At 41.8% G+C, this 19,917-nt stretch overlaps 1 protein-coding gene and 1 non-coding gene across 2 annotated transcripts in view; one reads left to right on the plus strand and one right to left on the minus strand.

The window, feature by feature from the left end:
- LOC120915199 (histone H4 transcription factor) overlaps nt 1-19,917 on the minus strand; it is a 42,102-nt gene that overhangs the window by 8,732 nt on the left and 13,453 nt on the right. Inside the window, exons 4-7 of the mRNA XM_040325503.1 lie at nt 17,893-18,045; nt 11,419-11,496; nt 10,869-10,989; nt 6,859-6,997 (exon numbers count right to left, since the gene is read on the minus strand). Coding sequence (XP_040181437.1) covers nt 6,859-6,997; nt 10,869-10,989; nt 11,419-11,496; nt 17,893-18,045 — 491 coding nt within the window. The remainder of the gene's footprint in view (nt 1-6,858; nt 6,998-10,868; nt 10,990-11,418; nt 11,497-17,892; nt 18,046-19,917) is intronic.
- Nucleotides 4,914-4,994, plus strand: LOC120916671. Its single transcript, XR_005744081.1, has one exon. It is a non-coding gene; the product is annotated as a small nucleolar RNA MBII-202 (small nucleolar RNA).

Below are 19,917 nucleotides of genomic sequence, written 5' to 3' on the forward strand. Positions count from 1 at the left end.
CATGACTAAACACACACAAAATGTCATTAAATCAGATGTTTTAAATCTTTTTGTTTGGCCCAAGCTGTATAAACTATATGTAGCATCAGCTGCATACAGTATACAGCGCTGCGTTCCGTCAGTAGGACAGGAACTTCCCATTCTGCTCCTAGAACAAAACAGGGACGATGAGGCTTTCGTTCTGGGTGGACGTCATATGACGTCTTCTCCTTCACAGGCCGCACCCGCTGCGTCACTGGGGGCCCGATGCGCGAGCCTGGCGGCCGCGATCTCCACAGGACACCCACAATTGCCCAGTAACTGAGCAAGACCGTGGATCTCTGTGTGTAAACACAGAGATCCAAGTCCTGTCAGGGAGAGGAGACCGATGGTGTGTCCCTTGTACATAGGGACACTAATCGGTCACCTACCCCAGTCAGTCCCCTCCCCCCACAGTTAGAATCACTCCCTAGGGAACATATTTAACCCCTTGACCGCCCCTAGTGTTAACCCCCTTACCTGCTTGTCACATTTATACAGTAATCAATGCATTTTTATAGCACTATAAATGTGAATGGTCCCAAAAATGTGTCAAAAGTGTCCAACGCAATATCGCAGTCACGATAGAAAAAATAAAAAATCGCAGATGTAGAATACGTATCGGCCTAAACTGAGGAAAAAAACTGTTAAAAAAAAAAAAAAAAAAATTGTATATTTATTACAGCAAAAAGTAAAAAATGTTGTGTTTTTTCAAACTTGTCTTTTTTGTTTATAGCGCAAGAAATAAAAACCGCAGTGATCAAATACCACCAAAAGAAATCTCTATTTGTGGGGATTTTTTTTTTATAAAAATGTCATATGGGTACAGTGTTGCATGACCGCGTAATTGTCAAACAACGCTGAAAGCTGAAAAAATGGCTTGGGCAGGAAGGGGGTGAATGTGCAGTATTGAGGTGGTTAAAAGGAGAAGTTCACTTTTACAAAATCGTATTATTAATATTATTTAAGATTATAAAAACAATAATACATTTTTAATAGGTAAAAAAAAAAAAAAAAAAAAAAAAAATGCACCCTTTTTTTGTCAGAGACCTGCCACATTCCTGCAAATTGTCTGTGTAGCCGTCTGTCTGCACCTCTGATACGGGAGGTAGTTACACTGATAGGAAGCTCAATTAACTACCTAGAGTGATCAACATTGCTTTGGTAGTTAATCGAGGACTACATACCAACAGCCGCAAAGACTGTCCCCTTCCTCCACCACCACTCCCCCCCAGCACCAGTTACCAATGTAATTGCCATCTTCCCCCTGCTGCCTCTGTCAGCAAATGCAGTAAAAACACTGAGAAAAAAAAATTATCTCCCTTGTCTCTGAAGCTGGATCCGCATTCAGATTAGTCTCCAGAGGCTACTGACAGGCAGTGAGGTAGCAATGCGACACTTCCTCACAACTTGTTTTATCCCCATTTTTTCCAACAAATGCGCTGCAACCGCACCCATTTCACGCAGTTGCAGGGCGTTTGCAGCACTTCCTTATTGACTTGAACATAAGTATAAGTCGGGTCAACTTTGCCGTAGGCGTGAAGCGAAGCAGCGTGGCCGCAGCATAAAAACACTGCTGTCCGCTGCAGCTTAAGAGTAAACTTGGCCTAAGGCCTCCTTCACATGCGACATACTACAGCCAAGCCGTGTTTAGCTACACAAGTGTTTGGTGCATCCCCATGCAAGCAGACCTATTGCTTTCAATTAGGACACAGCGACTGCACAGGAGTTCCATGCACTCCTGTGCAGACAATCCAATTAAGGTCAGTTGGGTCACAGCGGCTGCATGGACACACATTTGGGTGCATGTCCCCGACATCATACTGTCTGCGTTTTGGGCAATGAACCTTCACCTGCACGGATGTCAGGATTTTCCTTGCAGCTACAGCGTCCCAAAAGACAAGAATAGGACTGCCTGCATAGGGATGCACAGAACACCCCCTTTAGTTTAGATTTCAGCCGGATTAAAAAGGTATCATCAGTAGATATTTGCTATTATATGATATTTTGCTTGGGGATTCCGTTTGTGCAAAACTATTGTTTCTCATTGTTTTTTTGACCCCAGGACAACACAGTTTACAACTTGGCTACATTTTAAAGGACAATAACTATTGTGGACGCCCCAATTGCTGTTGTTGCCCTTTCATCCTCAGGAGGAAAGGTTTCGGGGGTGAATACGTACCACTCCACAACTAGGGAAAAATCATTCAGGATAAGCTTTTTCAATTGCAATACTCATTATTTTATTTATTTAATCACTTGCAGACTGCTATAATTAATATGTAGGAAGAATGAACGATCAGGCTCCTTAGGGACTGACTTCAGGAACACCTTTAATGTATCGAGAAGTGCCACTCTACCAATGTGACAAGACATTTTAACAACTATCATGCTTGGGACAATTGTGTTGATTGGATTTGCCAGTGAATGGGTGCATTTTCACCTATTTCAACACCGACTACACAGTTTGACCCCTGGTTATGACCAAGCACAAGATATGTGAAACATGTTAACCTTCCGTTCATTTTGGTGACTGCATCTGTCTACATTACAATAAAATACATTTTTATTGGTATCCCTTTGCAGTGTGTGACTGCCTTTTCCAAGTTTTCTTGTGTATCCCCATGCAGGTAAATACGGCCCTCAATGGGTGTACATTTTAGCACACCCCATTAAAGCAGTTGTATAGTCCCAAAAGTTTTTTTTTTTTTTTTTTTAGTCACCTGTAAAAGGCAAAAGGCATAATGAGCTAGTATGCACCACATACTAGATCATTATGAAATACTTACCGTAGAACGAGGCATCGGTAACTTACCTGGTCCACGCCGAGGGAGATGACATGTTGCCTTGGCGGGTCTTCCAGGTATCGCGACTCCAGCGCTGTGAGTGGCTGGAGCCGCGATATCGTCACTCCCGACTTTTCTTTCTTTCCGGCAAGGTCCGGCGTCTTCCGAGCCTTAAGCCGAGAATCCCCTGTGTGCATGCGCCACTGCAGTCAGCGGCTCATTGCAAGGGGAATATATCTACTAAACCGTAAAGGTTTAGGAGATATTTTTTTTTACCTACAGATAAGCCTCATTATAGGCTTACCTGTAGGTAGACGTACAAAAAAGGAATATACAACCACTTTAAAACGAGGGCTTAGTAGGAATTTTGTAAGTTATATTGTGTTTGTATGCAGATAATGATTTTTAGTGGGGGGGTTTTTTTTGTGTGAGAATAGCAAATTTGATTAACATTTGATTAAATATTGCAGGGCCTTTATTCTACTGGTCATGTGCTTTCAGAAAGCTGTAAGTGAAAAATTAAAACCTCTAGAAATTTGGGTTATTTACAATTTTCACTATTTCACAAAAAGGAGCAATTTTAAAATTTACAAAGTTTTGTTATTTATTAAACTCAATACAGGTTAAAAGGGTTGTAAAGGTACAATTTTCTCCCCCCTAAATAGCTTCCATTACCTTAGCGCAGTCCTCCTTCACTTACCTCATCCTTCCATTTTGCTTTTAAATGTCCTTCTTTCTTCTGAGAAATCCTCACTTCCTGTTCTTCTGTCTGTAACTCCACACAGTAATGCAAGGCTTTCTCCCTGGTGTAGAGTGTCGCGCTCGCCCCCTCCCTTGGACTACAGGAGAGTCCGGACGCCCACTAACACACAGCTCCTTTTTCTATCTGCAACGTAGACAGCGTCCTGACTCTCCTGTAGTCCAAGGGAGGGGGCGAGCACGACACTCCACACCATGGAGAGCCTTGCATTACTGTGTGGAGTTACAGACAGAAGAACAGGAAGTGAGGATTTCTCAGAAGAAAGAAGGACATTTAAAAGCAAAATGGAAGGATGAGGTAAGTGAAGGAGGACTGCGCTAAGGTAATGGAAGCTATTTAGGGGGAAAAAAATTGTACATTTACAACCCTTTTAAGCTTCTTTATTTAGTGGGCTGTGTTTGTATCCAGTAATAATTCTAGTGTACGTTTAGCGAAAATATTGTTTTGAAAAATATTTGCGCAAATATTGTGGGGGGGGGGGGGGGGCCTTAAAAATCAGTAGCACCTTTTTGTTCTACTGGTCATGTGCTTTCAGAAAATACAGTCGTATGCAAAAGTTTAGGAACCCCTGACAATTTCCATGATTGTCATTTATAAATATTTGGGTGTGTGGATCAGCAATTTAATTTTGATCTATGAAATAACTGAAGGACACAGTAATATTTCAGTAGTGAAATGAGGTTCATTGGATTAACAGAAAATGCGCAATATGCATCAAAATGAAAATTAGACAGGTGCATAAATTTGGGCACCCCAACAGAAAAATCACATCAATATTTAGTAGAGCCTCCTTTAGCAGAAACAACTGCCTCTAGACCAGTGGCTCTCAACCTGGGGGTCGGGACCCCCTTGGGGGTCGAATGATGATTTGCCAGGGGTCACCAAATCCTGAGCTGTTCCTGAAGCCCGCACCGCTCTCCCAGCCTTTTTGCGGCCGCCCAGCATGACTGTCCCTGGAGCCTGTGGCTGCCCACTCAGGCTTTTGGCAGCCGCCCATTCAGGTCATGGCATGTCTGGGGGGCAGAGACTTGAGGTCAGCTGACTGGTGAGGAATGTGAAGTGGGAGGGGCTGGAGGAGACCCTTTCTTCTGACTTCAGCATAAGTGTCACTGCTGGGAGACACCTCAGAGCTGGAGACACAGTGAGTAACACTACCTGGGATTATATTTGCCATCAAAAGTTCCCACTACAGTTCTACAGATCAGCACACGACCTTGATCAAGAGCACCAAAGCTGGCTGATCAGAACTCCCCCCAGCACTGCCACTGATCCCAACTCCCCTCCAGCACTGCAACTCACCCCCCTCACCAAGGTGTAAGAGAAGGAATAAAAATAGAGAATACGTCAGATGATGACACTTTCTCCGGAATCTCTGTATTCCTGTGATGACTTTTGAACCCTTTTTCAGCTGATGACTGTAAACCCCCATTCTCTCCCCACCCCCAAATCTTGTATGTGCAGTCACAGCATCTGATCTTAAAAAAAATAAATAAATAGAGAATACATGGAAGTGAGAGGAAAAGAAGGGGAGGAAAAAAAAAAGAAGTGAGAGAAAGAATAAGAGAAAGAACAAGAAAGATGGCTAGAGAGATGGATGGGGAAAAAAACAAAGATATTAGGATAGAGAGATAAAATGGAAAGAAAGGAGAACAAAGAGAAAGAGGTACATCCTAAAATGTACCATACAGGGTTTTAATACTGTGCGAGTGGAAGGGACTCGGGGAGCTCTAAATTGCTGTAAGTTAGGGGCACAAATAACTTGCCTTGCCTTGGGTGCCGACAACCCACGCTACGAAAATTATTTTACTGTTAGGGGTCCCCACAACTTGGGAAATTTTATCAAGGGGTCACGGCACTAGGGAGGTTGAGAACCACTGCTCTAGACGCTTCTTGTAGCCTGTAATGAGTGTCTGGATTCTGGATGAATGTATTTTGGACCGTTCCTCCTTACAAAACATCTCCAGTTCAGTTAGGTTTGATGGTTGTTTTGTTGAAATATCCAGCCCTGGCGTAACTTCAACTTTGTGACCGATTCCTCAACATTATTCTCAAGAACCTGCGATATTGATGGATCCATGCGACCCTCAACTTTAACCAGATTAATAGTACCGGCACTGGCCACACAGCCACACAGCATGATGGAGCCTCCACCAAATTTGACTGTGGGTAGCAAGTGTTTTTCTTGGAATGCTGTGTTCTTTTGCCGTCATGCATAACGCCCCTTGTTATGACCAAATAACTCAATCTTTGTTTCATCATTCCACGGCACCTTATTCCAAAATAAAGCTGACTTGTCCAAATGTGCGTTTGCATACCTCAAGCGACTCCGTTTGTGGCGTGTGTGCAGAAAAGGCTTCTTTCGCATCACTCTCCCATACAGCTTCTCCCTGTGCAAAGTGCGCTGAATTGTTGAAGGATACACAGTGACACCATCTGCAGCAAGTTGAGGTTGTAGGTCTTTGGAGGAGGTCTGTGGGCTGTTTTTGACTGTTCTCACCATCCTTTGCCTCTCCAAAATTTTATGTGGCCTGCCACTTCTGGCCTTAACAAGAACTGTGCCTGTGGTCTTCCATTTCCTCACAGTGGACACGGACAGCTTATATCTCTGCGATAACATTTTGTAGCCTTCCCCTAAACCATAATGTAGAACAATCTTTGATTTCAGGTCATTTGAGAGTTGTTTTGAGGCCCCCATGTTGCCACTCTTCAGAGGAGAGTCAAAGAGAACAACAACTTGCAATTGGCCACCTTAAATACCTTTTCTCATGATTGGATGCACCTGTCTATGAAGTTCAAGGCTTAATGAGCCCACCAAACCAATTGTGTGTTCCAATTAATCAGTGCTAAGTACTTACAGGTATTCAAATCAACAAAATGACAAGGGTGCCCAAATTTATGCACCTGTCTAATTTAGTTTTGATACATATTGGCCATTTTCTGTTAATCCAATGAACCTCATTTCACTACTTAAATATTATTGTGTCCTTCAGTTATTTGATGGATCAAAATTAAATTCCTGATCCAAACACCCAAATATTTATAAAATGATAATCTTGGAAATTGTCAGGGGTTCCTAAACTTTTGCATACGACTGCATATGGTTTGGGGGTCTTTTACAAACTCAAAGCTGTAAGGGGAAAAAAAAAAAAAGCAATGGAAAAAAAGTGCAAAAATGTGGAACGCAGGGCATGGCAGCGAAAAGGGTTAATATCATGTATAATTGGGATGAAAATATGCATATAGTAACAAATTACAGTGTACATGTACATACAGCAGATCCAGCATTACTCTTACCTCATGGACCTTTCTGTAGTGAGCTTTGACAGAACACAGAGAACGAGCAGTGAAGCTACAGTCTTCATATTCACAACAATATGCTGGTAGCTTGCTGTGTGTGTCCAAGTGTTTTCTTAGGTCTACCAGGTTCTTACAGCTAAAAAAATAAAAAATAAATTATAAATAAAATGGTCAGACACACTACCCATAAACATTAAAAAGTAATCTGCATTTAGATATAAAAGCCGAACTCTTTCCTAAAATACACACACACACTGCTCAGCATAAATGAGTACGCCCCTTCTGAAAAGTACGATTTTAAATCAATATCTCAAATGAGCACAAGAACAATTTCCGAAATTTTACAAAACGGAGTTCCATAGAACATTTGTTTATTAGCTCATTACATGAAAGTAAGGTTAATAATAGAACTTGGATGACAAAATCTTTAGTTTACTCAAAATGAATACACCCCACAACGAAAACTACATCTATTACTTTTTATGACCTCCATGATTTGAAAGGACAGCACCAAAACTTCTAGGCATGAAATGAACAAGTTGACGACACATTGTAACATCAATCTTTTTCCATTCTTCAAGAACAACGGGCTAGATTCAGGTAGCATTTACGGCGGCGTATCTCCAGATACGCCGCCGTAATTTCAAATCTGCGTCGGCGTATCTTTACGCCGATTCTCCAAGGCAGATACGTCCAAAAAATAGGCTTCCTCCGCCGACTTAACTTGAATGCGTCGGCGTATAATGGTGTGCAATATTACGCTGGCCGCTAGGGGCGCTTTCGTTGTTTTCGGCGTAGAATATGCAAATTACCTAGATACGCCGATTCACAAACGTACGTACGGCCGGCGCAATTTATTTACGCCGTTTACGTTAGGCTTTTTCTGCGTAAGGTTGCTCCTGCTATTAGGAGGCGCAGCCAAAGTATGGACGTCGTTCCCGCTTCGAAATTTTTATTTTTTACGTTGTTTGCGTAAGTCGTTCGCGAATAGGGCTGGACGTAATTTACGTTCACGTCGAAACCAATACGCCGTTGCGGCGTACTTGGGAGCAATGCACACTGGGATATGTACATATTAGGTCATCATAGATTTACATAAAACACGCCCCCCCTTCCACATTTTAATTACGCGCGCTTACGCCGGCCCCATTTACGCTACGCCGCCGCAAATTACGGAGCAAGTGCTTTGTGAATACTGCACTTGATCCTGTAAGTTACGGCGGCGTAGCGTAAATACGATACGCTGCGCCGCCGTAACTATGCGCGCCCCTACCTGAATCTAGCCCAACCTCTTTTAGAGCCTGGATGCTGGATGGAGAGTGATGCTTGTCTCTTCAGAATTCCCCATAGGTGTTCCATTGGGTTCTGATCAGGAGACATACTTGGCCACTGAATCACTTTCACCCTGTTCTTCTTCAGAAATACAACCGTGGCCTTAGATGTGCGTTTTGGACCAATCATGTTGGAAAAGTGCATGATGACCCAGAGTGATAGTAGCATCTTCTCTTTCAATATAGAGCAGTATATTTGTGAATTCATGATACCATCAATGAAATGCAGCTCCCTGACACCAGCAGCACTCATGCAGCCCCACAGGAGGACACTGCCACCACCATGTTTCACTGTAGGCACCATGCATTTTTCTTTGTACTCCTCTCATCTTAGCAACACCATACAATTTTGAAGCCATCAATTCCAATATTTTTTTTTTTGTTAAGTAACCCCATTTTATAATGAACTGTTTGCCGCACACTTGTTTAATGAATAATTAGACTTACCTGTAGTTGAATTCTTGTTAATTAGGATGTTGTCTAAAATTTTGCCTCATACACACGATTGGATTTCCATCGGACAAATCCGTGGAATTTTGTGCGAAGGGCGTTGGCCGTGAACTTGTTCTGCATACAGACGGCAGATATTTTTTAGACAACATACACAAAATTACGTGTTTTTTCAGCTCCTTAGCGCCACCCTTTCGGCAACTTCTGCTAATGTTGTCTGATGGTTAGCATTGGTTCGGAGCATGCGTGTTTGTACTTTGGATTTTATTCAGATGGACTTGAGTACACACGATCGGACAATCCGATGGCACACATTTGTTGTTGGAAAATTTGAGAGCATGCTATAAAACATTTGTTATTGAAAATTCCAACAACTTTTTTTTTTTTTTTCAATAAACATTTCTGATTTAAAAAAAAAAAAAAAAAAAAAAAAAATTCCAACAACAATTGTGCGATTATCAGACAAAACCCTACCATCACACAATTGTCGGAAAATCCGATCATGTGTACGAGGCTTAAGACATGGTCTTGAATTAATTTGTTAGGAAAAATACTTTGTGTGTGCAAATTAATGTCTGTAATCAATGGCCCGCATTTGTGGGAATATTATATATAAGTGAGTACACCCATCACATTTTTGTGAAATTTTATTATATCTTTTCATGTAACAACACTGAAGAAATTACACTTTGTTACAATGTAAAGTAGTGAGTGTACAGAGTGCAGGGACCGCCCTGTCATCTTCCGGCTCAGCGGGGATCAACGGATCGATCCCCGCTGAGCAAGCAGATATTCAAGGAACAGATCCTCACGGGATCAGATAGTGTGAAAGGGCCCTTAGTCCTCATGCAGCGAAAAGTCAACATTGACAAATTTTAATCCTTATGTTACTAGTTTTAGTAAATGGATAGGAAGCAATATCATAATTTACTTAGTCAACACTCTTTTTTACATTTCTTCAGTTACTTCCCATGAGCCTTCAGGAGGGGGTTTTCTCAGCTAAGCACACGATCCTGCCTGCATGCCTCAGCTAAGGGCAGATGTATTCCAGAAGTAAATGCTACATGAATAATCTGCCCTCAAGATGGCCACGGCCAAACATGTTAGGGGGTGTTTTTCAAAGCAAAATAAAGCAGAGAGATATAGATGGATGTATGGGATGGATGGATGGGGAAGTTTTTTTTTTTCTCCATATTAAAAGCAATCAAATGAAATGGCATTTTTGGTTTGTGGCACTCAGATGCAGTGTTGTTTCACAATAACCACTTGCTGACGACGTAATAGCCGAATAATGACTACAGAGCGACTAGCCATACAACGTATTACCGTGATCGCGCCCACCTGCTGTGGCACGCTCTGCGATCACTGTGTCGGGCTTTCACACTGGAGAAACAGCAGCCGCTGTTTCAGGTCGGTTTGCAGGCGCGTAATAGTGCCTGCAAACCACTCCAGTGTCAAAGGGGTCTAAGATATCAAAGGTCACACAAAAAGGATTGAACATAGAACTCATTAAATCTAAGAATATATTATTTTAATGCAAACTGATCAAAAAATAAAAAAATAAAAATAAAAATCAAGACAAGTAAAATATGACTCCTTGGTTTGTTTGCCCCAAAACAGAACAGTTTATTCTTGGGTGGGGGTGGCATCTAATCAGCAGTTTATGTTGAGTATCCCATTAAAGCGGGAGTTCACCCGAAAAAAATGTTTTAACCTTAGATTGATGCTCATTTTGTCAAGGGGAATTGGGTAGTTTTTTTTAAAATCGAAGCCGTACTTACCATTTTAGAGAGCGATCTTCTCCGCCGTTTCCGGGTATGGTCTTCGGGACTGGGCGTTCCCATTTGATTGACAGGCTTCCGACGGTCACATACATCGCGTCACGAGTAGCCGAAAGAAGCCGAACGTCGGTGCGGCTCTATACGGCGCCTGCACACCGACGTTCGGCTACTTTCGGAAAATCGTGACGCGATAGATGCGACCGTCGGAAGCCTGTCAATCAAATAGGAATGCCCAGTCCCGCAGCCCATACCCGGAAGCGGTGGAGAAGATCGCTCTCTAAAACGGTAAGTACGGCTTTGATTTTAAAAAAAACTACCCGATTCCCCTTGACAAAATGAGCCTCAATCTAATGTTAAAAATTAACTTTTCGGGTGAACCTCCACTTTAAGAATATATGACTAAGTTAGGATAAAGCATAAATAAGAAGAAAATGTCTTAATTCACCTGTAGTCACAATGCTCACATTTAAATGGCCGCTCATCACTGTGCCTGAAGCGAATGTGAGTCCGTAAGGTGGATGGCAGTGGGCATGTCATATCACACAGAGGGCACTTATAATGATTTACTGCAACACAGGGAAAATATCATAAAACCTTGCAATAATGAATGCATATATACATAATAAACAACTGCAGGATTACAATATATGTATTAACATATGAACCAAATAATGAGGTATTTAACATAACAATGCAGCAGGTAAGGAAATATATTTCAAAGGTTTGAAAACAAAATTGAATAAAAACCATTAAAAAAAAAAAAAAAAAAAAACACAGTACAGTGAAATATTTGGTCTAATAGATAAATATGAGTATATATTTATTAAACAGTATACAGTACCAAATAACAGAATGCAAAAATTATTTTGGTAGGAAAGTCAGTCAGTTATTATCGCCCGATGCTGCTAAATTTAGTCCAGACATATCGAAGTGCAATAATCAGCACACAATGTAAAAAGGACAGAGGAGTTACAAAGACGCTTGTCGAAACTTACCATGATTCCGCATGTGATCTCGCAGCAGCCTTTCTGTTGCAAATCTCTTTGAACAATGTGTACACTGGAATCTATGTTCTGCACAGGTCACACAAAAAACACACAGAAGGAAGTTACTTTTTAAAAACTGAACTCTCTCAATCAACAAACTATTTTTAATCCTTACGCTGCTAGTATTATTAAATAGATTGAAAGTTTAAAACAAAAAACATAATATATTTTTTTAGTTGCTTCCTGGTTTCTGGCCTAGGTCAAAATGTTGTCATACATCTCAGGAGTTTTCATAGGCAGGACGGGTTTCATACCGTCCTGTCTACATGCCTGAGCTAAGGGCAGATGGATTCCAGGAAATAAATGCTACTTGAATCATGCATGGAATGTGTCAAATGTGGCTTTTTGTTTCTCCGCTTTTTTGTGTACCATACCAATACAAACAAAATAAATAAACATGGAGAATGCCGAAACATTTGTAATTGCAATTTTCTGGGCAAAGTGGTGCATTATCTGACAGAAATGCAGGGGTGTCCATATTTTTGGCCATGACTGAATGTGTATATATTATTATATAATATACACACATACATCTCAAAAAATTTGAATATCATAGAAAAGTTAATTTCAGTAATTCAATTCCAAAAAAAAGTGAAACTCATATTATTTACAGTGCATCCAGAAAGTATTCACATTGCTGGGTTTTAAGGGCCAGTATTCACATTGCTGGGTTTTAAGGGCCAGTATTCACATTGCTGGGTTTTTATTTTTTTTAAAGCATTAAAGTTTTTTTTCCTCAAAAAAAAAAAACATGTTTAAAAAATTGCTGCGCAAATACCCTGCAAGATAAAAAGTTGCAATGACCGCCATTGTATTCTCTAGGGTCTCTGCTAAAAAACATATATAATGTTTGGGGGTTCTATGTAATTTTCTAGCAAAAAAAAAAAAAAATGATGATTTTTACATGTAGGAGAGAAGTGTCAGAATTGGCCTGGTTGTTAAAGCGGGGGTTCACCCTATCGACGGGAAAAAAAAATAATTTTTTTTCTTTTACCTTTAAATCAGGCATTGTAGCGCGAGCTACAGTATGCCTGTCCCGAATTTTTTCCCCCCATACTCACCTTGTAGTCGTCCATCGAAGATACCGGGGAATGGGCGTGCCTCTGGAGACGGAGGATGATTGACGGCCGGCTCTGGCGCGTCACGCTTCTCCGGAAATAGCCGAAATAGGCTTGGTCTTCACGACGCGTGCGCATAGCCTGTGCGCACCGCCGCCGTGAAGAGCCGAGACCTACTCCGGCTGTTCTTCGGGGAGAGTGACGTGCCAGGGCCGGCCGTCAATCATCCTCCCTCTCCATAGGCACGCCCATTCCCCGCGGGAGCCGAAATCTACGATGGACGACTACGAGGTGAGTACGGGGTTAAAAAAATCGGGACAGGCATACTGTAGCTCGCGCTACAATGCCTGTCTCGATGGTAAAATCAAGTACGAGAGGGTGAACTACCGCTTTAAGATCAGACCAGAGAATTTTGTTTTTCATGGTGTGGGAGTTTTTCAGGTGCCTTTTGGCAAACTCCAGGTGGGCTCTCATGTGCCTTTTACTTCGGAGTGGCTTCTGCCTAGCCCCTTTTCCATACAGGCCTGATTGGGGGGAGTGCAGCAGAGATAGTTGTTGTTCTGGAAGATTCTCCTCTCTCCACAGAGAAACGTTGGAGCTCTGTCAGAGTGACCATTGGGTTCTTGGTCACCTCTCTAACTAATGCCCTTCTCCCCTGATTGCTCAGTTTGGCTGGGTGACCCGCTCTAGTTGATTCCAAACTTCTTCCGTTTACGGAACCTTTGGACCTTCAATGCTGCAGAAAGTTTTCTGTACCCTTCCCCAGATCTGTGCCCGTCTTGGAGGTCTACAGACAATTTCTTGGACTTCATGGCTTGGTTTGTGCTCTGACATGCACCGTTAACTGTGGGACCTTATATAGACAGGTGTGTGCCTTTCCAAATCATGTCCAATCAACTGAATTTACCACAGGTGGACTCCAATCAAGTTGTAGAAACATCTTAAGGATGATCAGTGGAAACAGGATACACCTGAGCTCAATTTTGAGTGTCATGACAATAGTTGTGAATACTTATGCGATTTTTTTTATTTTTAATAAATTTGCAAAGATTTCAAACAAACTCCTTTCACGTTGTCATTATGGGGTATTGTTTGTAGGATTGTGAGGAAAATTATGAATTTAATCCATTTTGGAATAAGGCTGTAACATAACAAAATGTGGAAAAAGTGAAGCGCTTTGAATACTTTCCGGATGCACTGTAGATTCATTACACACAGTGATATTTCAAATATTTTTTTTCTTTTAATTTTAATGATTATGGCTTACAGCTAGTGGAAACCACAAATTCTGTATCTCAGAAAATTAGATTACACAAGACCAATAAGAAAAAGGATTTTTAATACAGAAATGTTGGCTAACTGAAAAGTATGTCCATGTACGGTATAGTATGAACTCAATACTTGGTTGGGGGTCCTTTTGCATGCATGGAAATGCGACAGTTGTAGCCCATGTCCTGGATACGTCTGTGTGTGGTGGCTCTTGATTAGAGGTCGACCGATATGGGTTTTTCTCTGGCCGATGCCGATATTTAGAAATCGCGGCGGCCGATATAGGATGCCAATTTTTTGGGCCGATATGTTAGGTCGATTTTTAATTCCCCCCCCCCCTCTCATCTCATACAATCTAACAGTTAGACCCCTTTCACACTGGGGTGTTTTTCAGGCGCTTTTGGGCTAAAAATAGCGCCTGTAAAGTGCCTGCAAAAACGGCTCCCCTGCAGTCTCAGTGTGAAAGCCCGAAAAGCCCGAGTGCTTTCACACTGAGGCAGTGCGCTGGCAGGATGTTAAAAAAAAAGCCCTGCAAGCAGCATCTTTAGAGCGGTGTATACCGCTCCTCCACCACTCCTGCCCATCGAAATGAATGGCACTGCTGCCAAAGAGCCTGCAAAGCGCTTCTGCAGTGGCGCTACAGGAGAGCATTTAACCCCTTCATCTGCCGCTAGCTGGGATATAAGCGCCCCACTAGCAGCCAATTAGCGCCACTAGAATGACAGTCCAGTGTGAAAGCAGCGGAGTTCCGCTGAAAAAAATAAAAAGAAGACAGCAGCTACAAATACTGCAGCTGTTGACTTTTAATATATGGACACTTACCTGTCCTGGGCGCACGTGATGTCGGCACCCGAAGCCGATCTCTCCCTCAGGTGCTGCTGCCACCATCTTTGGTAAGGGAATCAGAAAGTGAAGCCTTGCAGCTTCACTTCCTGGTTCCCTACTGTGCATGTGCGAGTTGCGCTGCGCGATCCCACTGGTCCCTGCTGTCTTCTGGGACCTGTGTGTCTGCCAGAAGACAGCGGGGGGGGGGGGGCGGAGTAGGCTCTAGATGTGGCGTAGGTCACCACGGTGTTCTATGCCCGGAAGACGGAGCAAATACCTGGATTACACAGATATCTGCTCCCTCCTCCCCCTGAAAGGTACCAAAATGTGACACTGGAGGGGGGGGGGGGGATTCCAAAAAGCGGTAGTTCCATTATTACTCCGCTAAGTAATAAGTGATACAGAAAATTTCTTACATTTAAACATTTATTTTAAACACAACAAGCCTCCAATCAGTGCACTTGTATGTATAATTTAGATTAAATATATATCTTAAAGAGGATGCCCGCTGAAAAAAAAATATTAAAAGCAAGCAGCTACAAATACTGCAGCTGCTGACTTTTAATATTAGGACACTTACCTGTCCTGGAGTCCAGCGCCGTCCGCAGCAGAGGACGAGCGTTCGCTCGTCACTCTGCTGCCCCGCCATCCTCGGTGAGGGAACCAGGAAGTGAAGCACTCCGGCTTCACTGCCCGGTTCCCTACGGCGCATGCGCGAGTCGCGCTACGCCTGCTGATTGGCTCCCGCTGTGTACTGGGAGCTGAGTGTTTCCAGAACACAACGGGGGGGGGGGCGAGAGGTGACGTCATTCCCACAGTCTGCCCGAGACTGTGTGGCCGGAAGTGGTCTTTAGACAGGTATCTGCACCCCTCTCCCCCCGAAAGGTGTCAAATGTGACACCGGAGGTGGGGGAGGGTTCGGATCAGTGGGAGTTCCACTTTAGGGTGGAGCTCCGCTTTAAATACACAAAAACAAGTAAGCAAAACTTTTGGATTAAAAAAAATAAATAAAAAAAAAAAAAAAAAAGTTATGGGCTAACTTTACTGTTTAGTTTTTTTTAAATTTGTTAAAGTGTATTTTTTCCCCAAAAAATGCATTTGAAAGACCGCTGCGCAAATACCGTGTGACATAAAATATTGCAACAATCGCTATTTTATTCCCTAGGGTCTCTGCTAAAAAAAAATATATATAAATAAATATTTATATATATATATATATATATATATATATATATATATTTGGGGATTCCAAGTGATTTTCTAGCAGAAAATACAGGATTTTTACTTGTAAGCAACAAGTGTCAAAAAAGATTGTCTTTAAATGGTTAAACTGAGAACTTCTTCTACACTGAGTTCAGTTCATTGAAACATTGTATTCTTTGACTTGGAAGGCTGCCCAGGAGAGAGAAGTCGCTTCCAGGGGAAACTTCTCAGGCAACTTGCATTGACTTCTATTACAGAAGCTTTTTAGCAAGTCACGCTGAAGTTAAAATCGGCCGATGCCGATTAAAAAACACCAAATATCGGCCGATATATCGGTCGACCTCTACTCTTGATGCACTGACACCAGCTGTAGTCCACTCATTGTTAATCTCCCCCAAATTCTTGAATTTTGCTTCACAATCCTCTCAAGGCTGAGGTTATCTCTGTTGCTTGTGCACCTTTTTCTACCACACTTTTTCCTTCCACTCAACCTTCCATTATTATGCTTGGATACAGCACTCTGAACAGCCAGCTTCTTTAGCAATGACCTTTTGTGACTTACCCTCCAGGTGCCAATACAGTCTCCTGGACAACTATTAAGTCAGTAGTCTTCCCCACGATTGTGTAACCTACTGAACCAAACAGAGACCATTTAAGGGAAAACCTTTACAGGTATTTTGGAGGTAATTAGCCAATTAGAGTGTGACACCATGAGTCTACAATATTGAACTTTTTCACAATATTCAAATCTCCTGAGATACTGAATTTTGGGTTTTCACTAGCTGTAAGCCATATTCATCAAAATTAAAAGAAAGAAATGCTTGAAATATATCACTGTGTATGTAATAATGCTATATAAATATATCAGTTTCACTTTATGAATTGAATTACTGAAATAAAATTAACTTTTTGATGGTATTCACATTTTTTTTTAGATGCGTGCGTGTGTGTATAGATATATTACACACACAAAAAAGTTTTGAGAATGACAAAAACATCCATTTTCACAAACTCTGCTGCCTCAGTATTTATGATGGTAATTTGCATATACTCCAGAATGTTATGAAGAGTGATCAAATGAATTACAAAGTCCCTCTTTGCCATGAAAATTAACTTACTCAAATAAAAAATATTTCCCCTGCATTTGTGAAGAAGGCTTTAGGGCGCTGAAGAAAGTCCAGCAAGTGCCAGGGCCGTCTCCTACAGTCGATTCAGCTGCGGGATCGGGTATCACCAGTGCAGAGCTTGCTCAGGAATGGCAGCAGGCAGGTGTGAGTCTATCTGCATGCACAGTGAGGAGAAGACTTTTGGAAGATGGCCTGGTATCAAGAAGGGCAGCAAAGAAGCCACTTCTCTCCAGGACAAACATCAGGCACAGACTGATATTCTGCAAAAGGTACAGGGACTGGATTGCTGAGGACTGGAAAAAAGTAATTTTCTCTGATGAGTCCCCTTTACAAATGTTTGGGGCATCCAAAAAAAAAAAAAAAAAAAAAAAAAAACTTGTCCGCAGAAGAAGAGATGAGTGCTATCATCAGTCCCGTATCATGCCAACAGTAAAGCATCCTGAGACCAATCATGTGTGGGGTTGCTTCACAGCCAAGGGAGTGGGCTCACTCACAATTTTGTCTAAGAACACAGCCATGAATAAAGAATGGTACAAAAAGACAGACAGACTACCCAACACCTACACTTTTCGTAAAAAATAATCTGTTCTTTAGGCCTTGTTCACATGGAGCATCTTAACCAGTTCCCCGTGCAGGGCCATACAGGTGTTGCGTGCATCTCCGTGTCAGCAGACCCAAAGCTGTCAATCGGGACGCACCAGCTGCATAGATACAGCCGCTGTTCCCAATATGACACCTCCAACTGCATGGATCTCACATTAGGAGCAACAGCTGTGTCCATGCAGCTGCCGTGTCCCAAATGTCCACTGTGCTACTTCCGACACAGGGATGTACACAACACTTGTGCGTCCCTGTGCCCCGTAAAACACGGCCTTGTATGGGGCATTGATTTAAGCACCTGCTGTGAATGAGGCCTTACTATTACACATCGCCTTACTTACGATCTAAAGATGTCTGTCGCCGAAGATGGTCATAGAACTTTGTGTTGTTGGAAAACATTCCCCCACAGTTGGGGCAGGAAACAACTTTTTCTTGAGTGTGACTGCGCAAATGTTCCCGGAGCTTGCATCTACTTTTACAGGAACAATCACAGTCTAAAAAGGTTTGAACAGGAGAGAAAGTGGTAAGTGATTGAAAAGCCATAAAGGCATAATATTATTGAAAAGGAAAATTAGGGGAGGTCAATACATGGTGGCGAAAGTAGAAAAAAAAAAACAATTAGGCTTAGGACAAAACTTTTGTTGGCGTTTTAGATAGCATGGAGATGGATTAGAACACCAGTGAAGTATTTTTATTGCCGTTTCTGCCCCCTGTTAGAGAGATTCACCCTCTCTATTTGTCCTGTTTACCGTCATCACTGCGAGTGAAAGAAAATAGATATGCAAATACCAAAAAGGTGTGCAACATAGCAAATAAATAAAAATAAATTCAATACATTTGCAAAACGCTCTGTAACATAGGTGAACAAATTCACTGTGTTAAGGAGAAAAAAAAAATCAATAAATATGTAATAGTTCCAAAAATTGTGCATAAATTTGCAGGTTCCTCTGCAGCATATATGGACACAAACACTATAGTTCACTGTGTTAAAGAAAGAAAAATAGTCCCAATATTGTGCATAGAAAACAATCAAATCTTCTTAAATTGCTGTGATCTTCCTAAATGGAGAGAAGTAAAGAGTGCCACCACCACACTTGTATCTTCATTTCCACCCAAGGTGTGTTGTAAATTAAATGCTCTTACCAGAGCTTGTTGACTACTTTAGTTAAAAAGATAGTCACACAAGCATATGCAGGATTGTGCCTGCACACATGAGGATATGGATGAGTGAATCTAAATGGGGTGAATATGCAAGAAAGAGCCAGGAAAAGCCAATAGCGTGATAACGTTAAATAAAAAATGACATTGGATGAACGTCTTCAGGGGGCGTCCCCTGAAGACGTTCATCCAACGAATCTTACGTCGGAGGCGGTCCTGGTCACGTGACGTCCTCCCGCTCTGTGTAGCTGTCAGCAAAGGATGTCTTGGTGGAGCTACGGCGGTGGCATCCTACTCCCTGAACCGTTTTTGAACCGCAGATTGGCAGTAACAAGTCTGCAGCCTCAGTGCCGGGTAGGCACCTTCTAAGGTAAGAGGCCATTTGGCTTTTCCTGTTTTTAATCGTCATTTTTTTTTTTTTTTTTTTTTCATAAATTTTTATTAAGTAGAAACAGTGCGAAAGACACGAAAATATACATTTTGTGTACAAAACAAAATAATAGACAATGCAGTACTGAAACTCTTAAAGGTCTGAACATTACAATAATCAAGGTGTAGAGATCATGCACATGGAACAGATTGAAGCTTGCTTGAAGTGAAGATATGGGACATAGCTTTTCTTTTATTTTGTACAAGTGTTAAGGATTTAGGAAGGGGAAGGAATGACATATCAGGGGGGGGGGGGGGTGGGGGGTAGAAAAGAAAAAAAAAAAAAAAAAAAGAAGAAATAAAGGATAAAATGATTAGAAAAAGGCATATGTTGCATGTATGGTAGAGAAAACAATAAAGCCAGCTGTCTTGGTACAGACAGGACTGTGGTTCTGATAATTACAAGTTATAGGCATTGTACTCTGGGGTATTCTTAAACTCAAGCCATTTGTACCAGGTTACGTTGAAAGTACTAATCTGTTCCTGAGCAATGCTGATAAGTTCTTCAATTCTTTCTATGTTGATTAGTCTGCGAAACCACTCTATCTTTGTTGGTGTGATAGTTGATCGCCAATGACACGGAATACAATGTCTAGCCGCGTTTATCATGAACATTGTGAGGGATTTCATGTATTTCTTCCTAGGGATTGTAGTGTGATGTAGCAAGTATTGTGCCGGTTCAAATCTGAGATCAACTGAGGTGATTGAGTGAATGGTCTCATGAACCATTTCCCAGAAGGACTGGATTAACGGGCATGACCACCAGATGTGGAGCATCG

The sequence above is a fragment of the Rana temporaria genome, chromosome 10 (assembly GCF_905171775.1).
Source record: "Rana temporaria chromosome 10, aRanTem1.1, whole genome shotgun sequence".
Taxonomy (NCBI): Eukaryota; Metazoa; Chordata; class Amphibia; order Anura; family Ranidae; genus Rana; species Rana temporaria.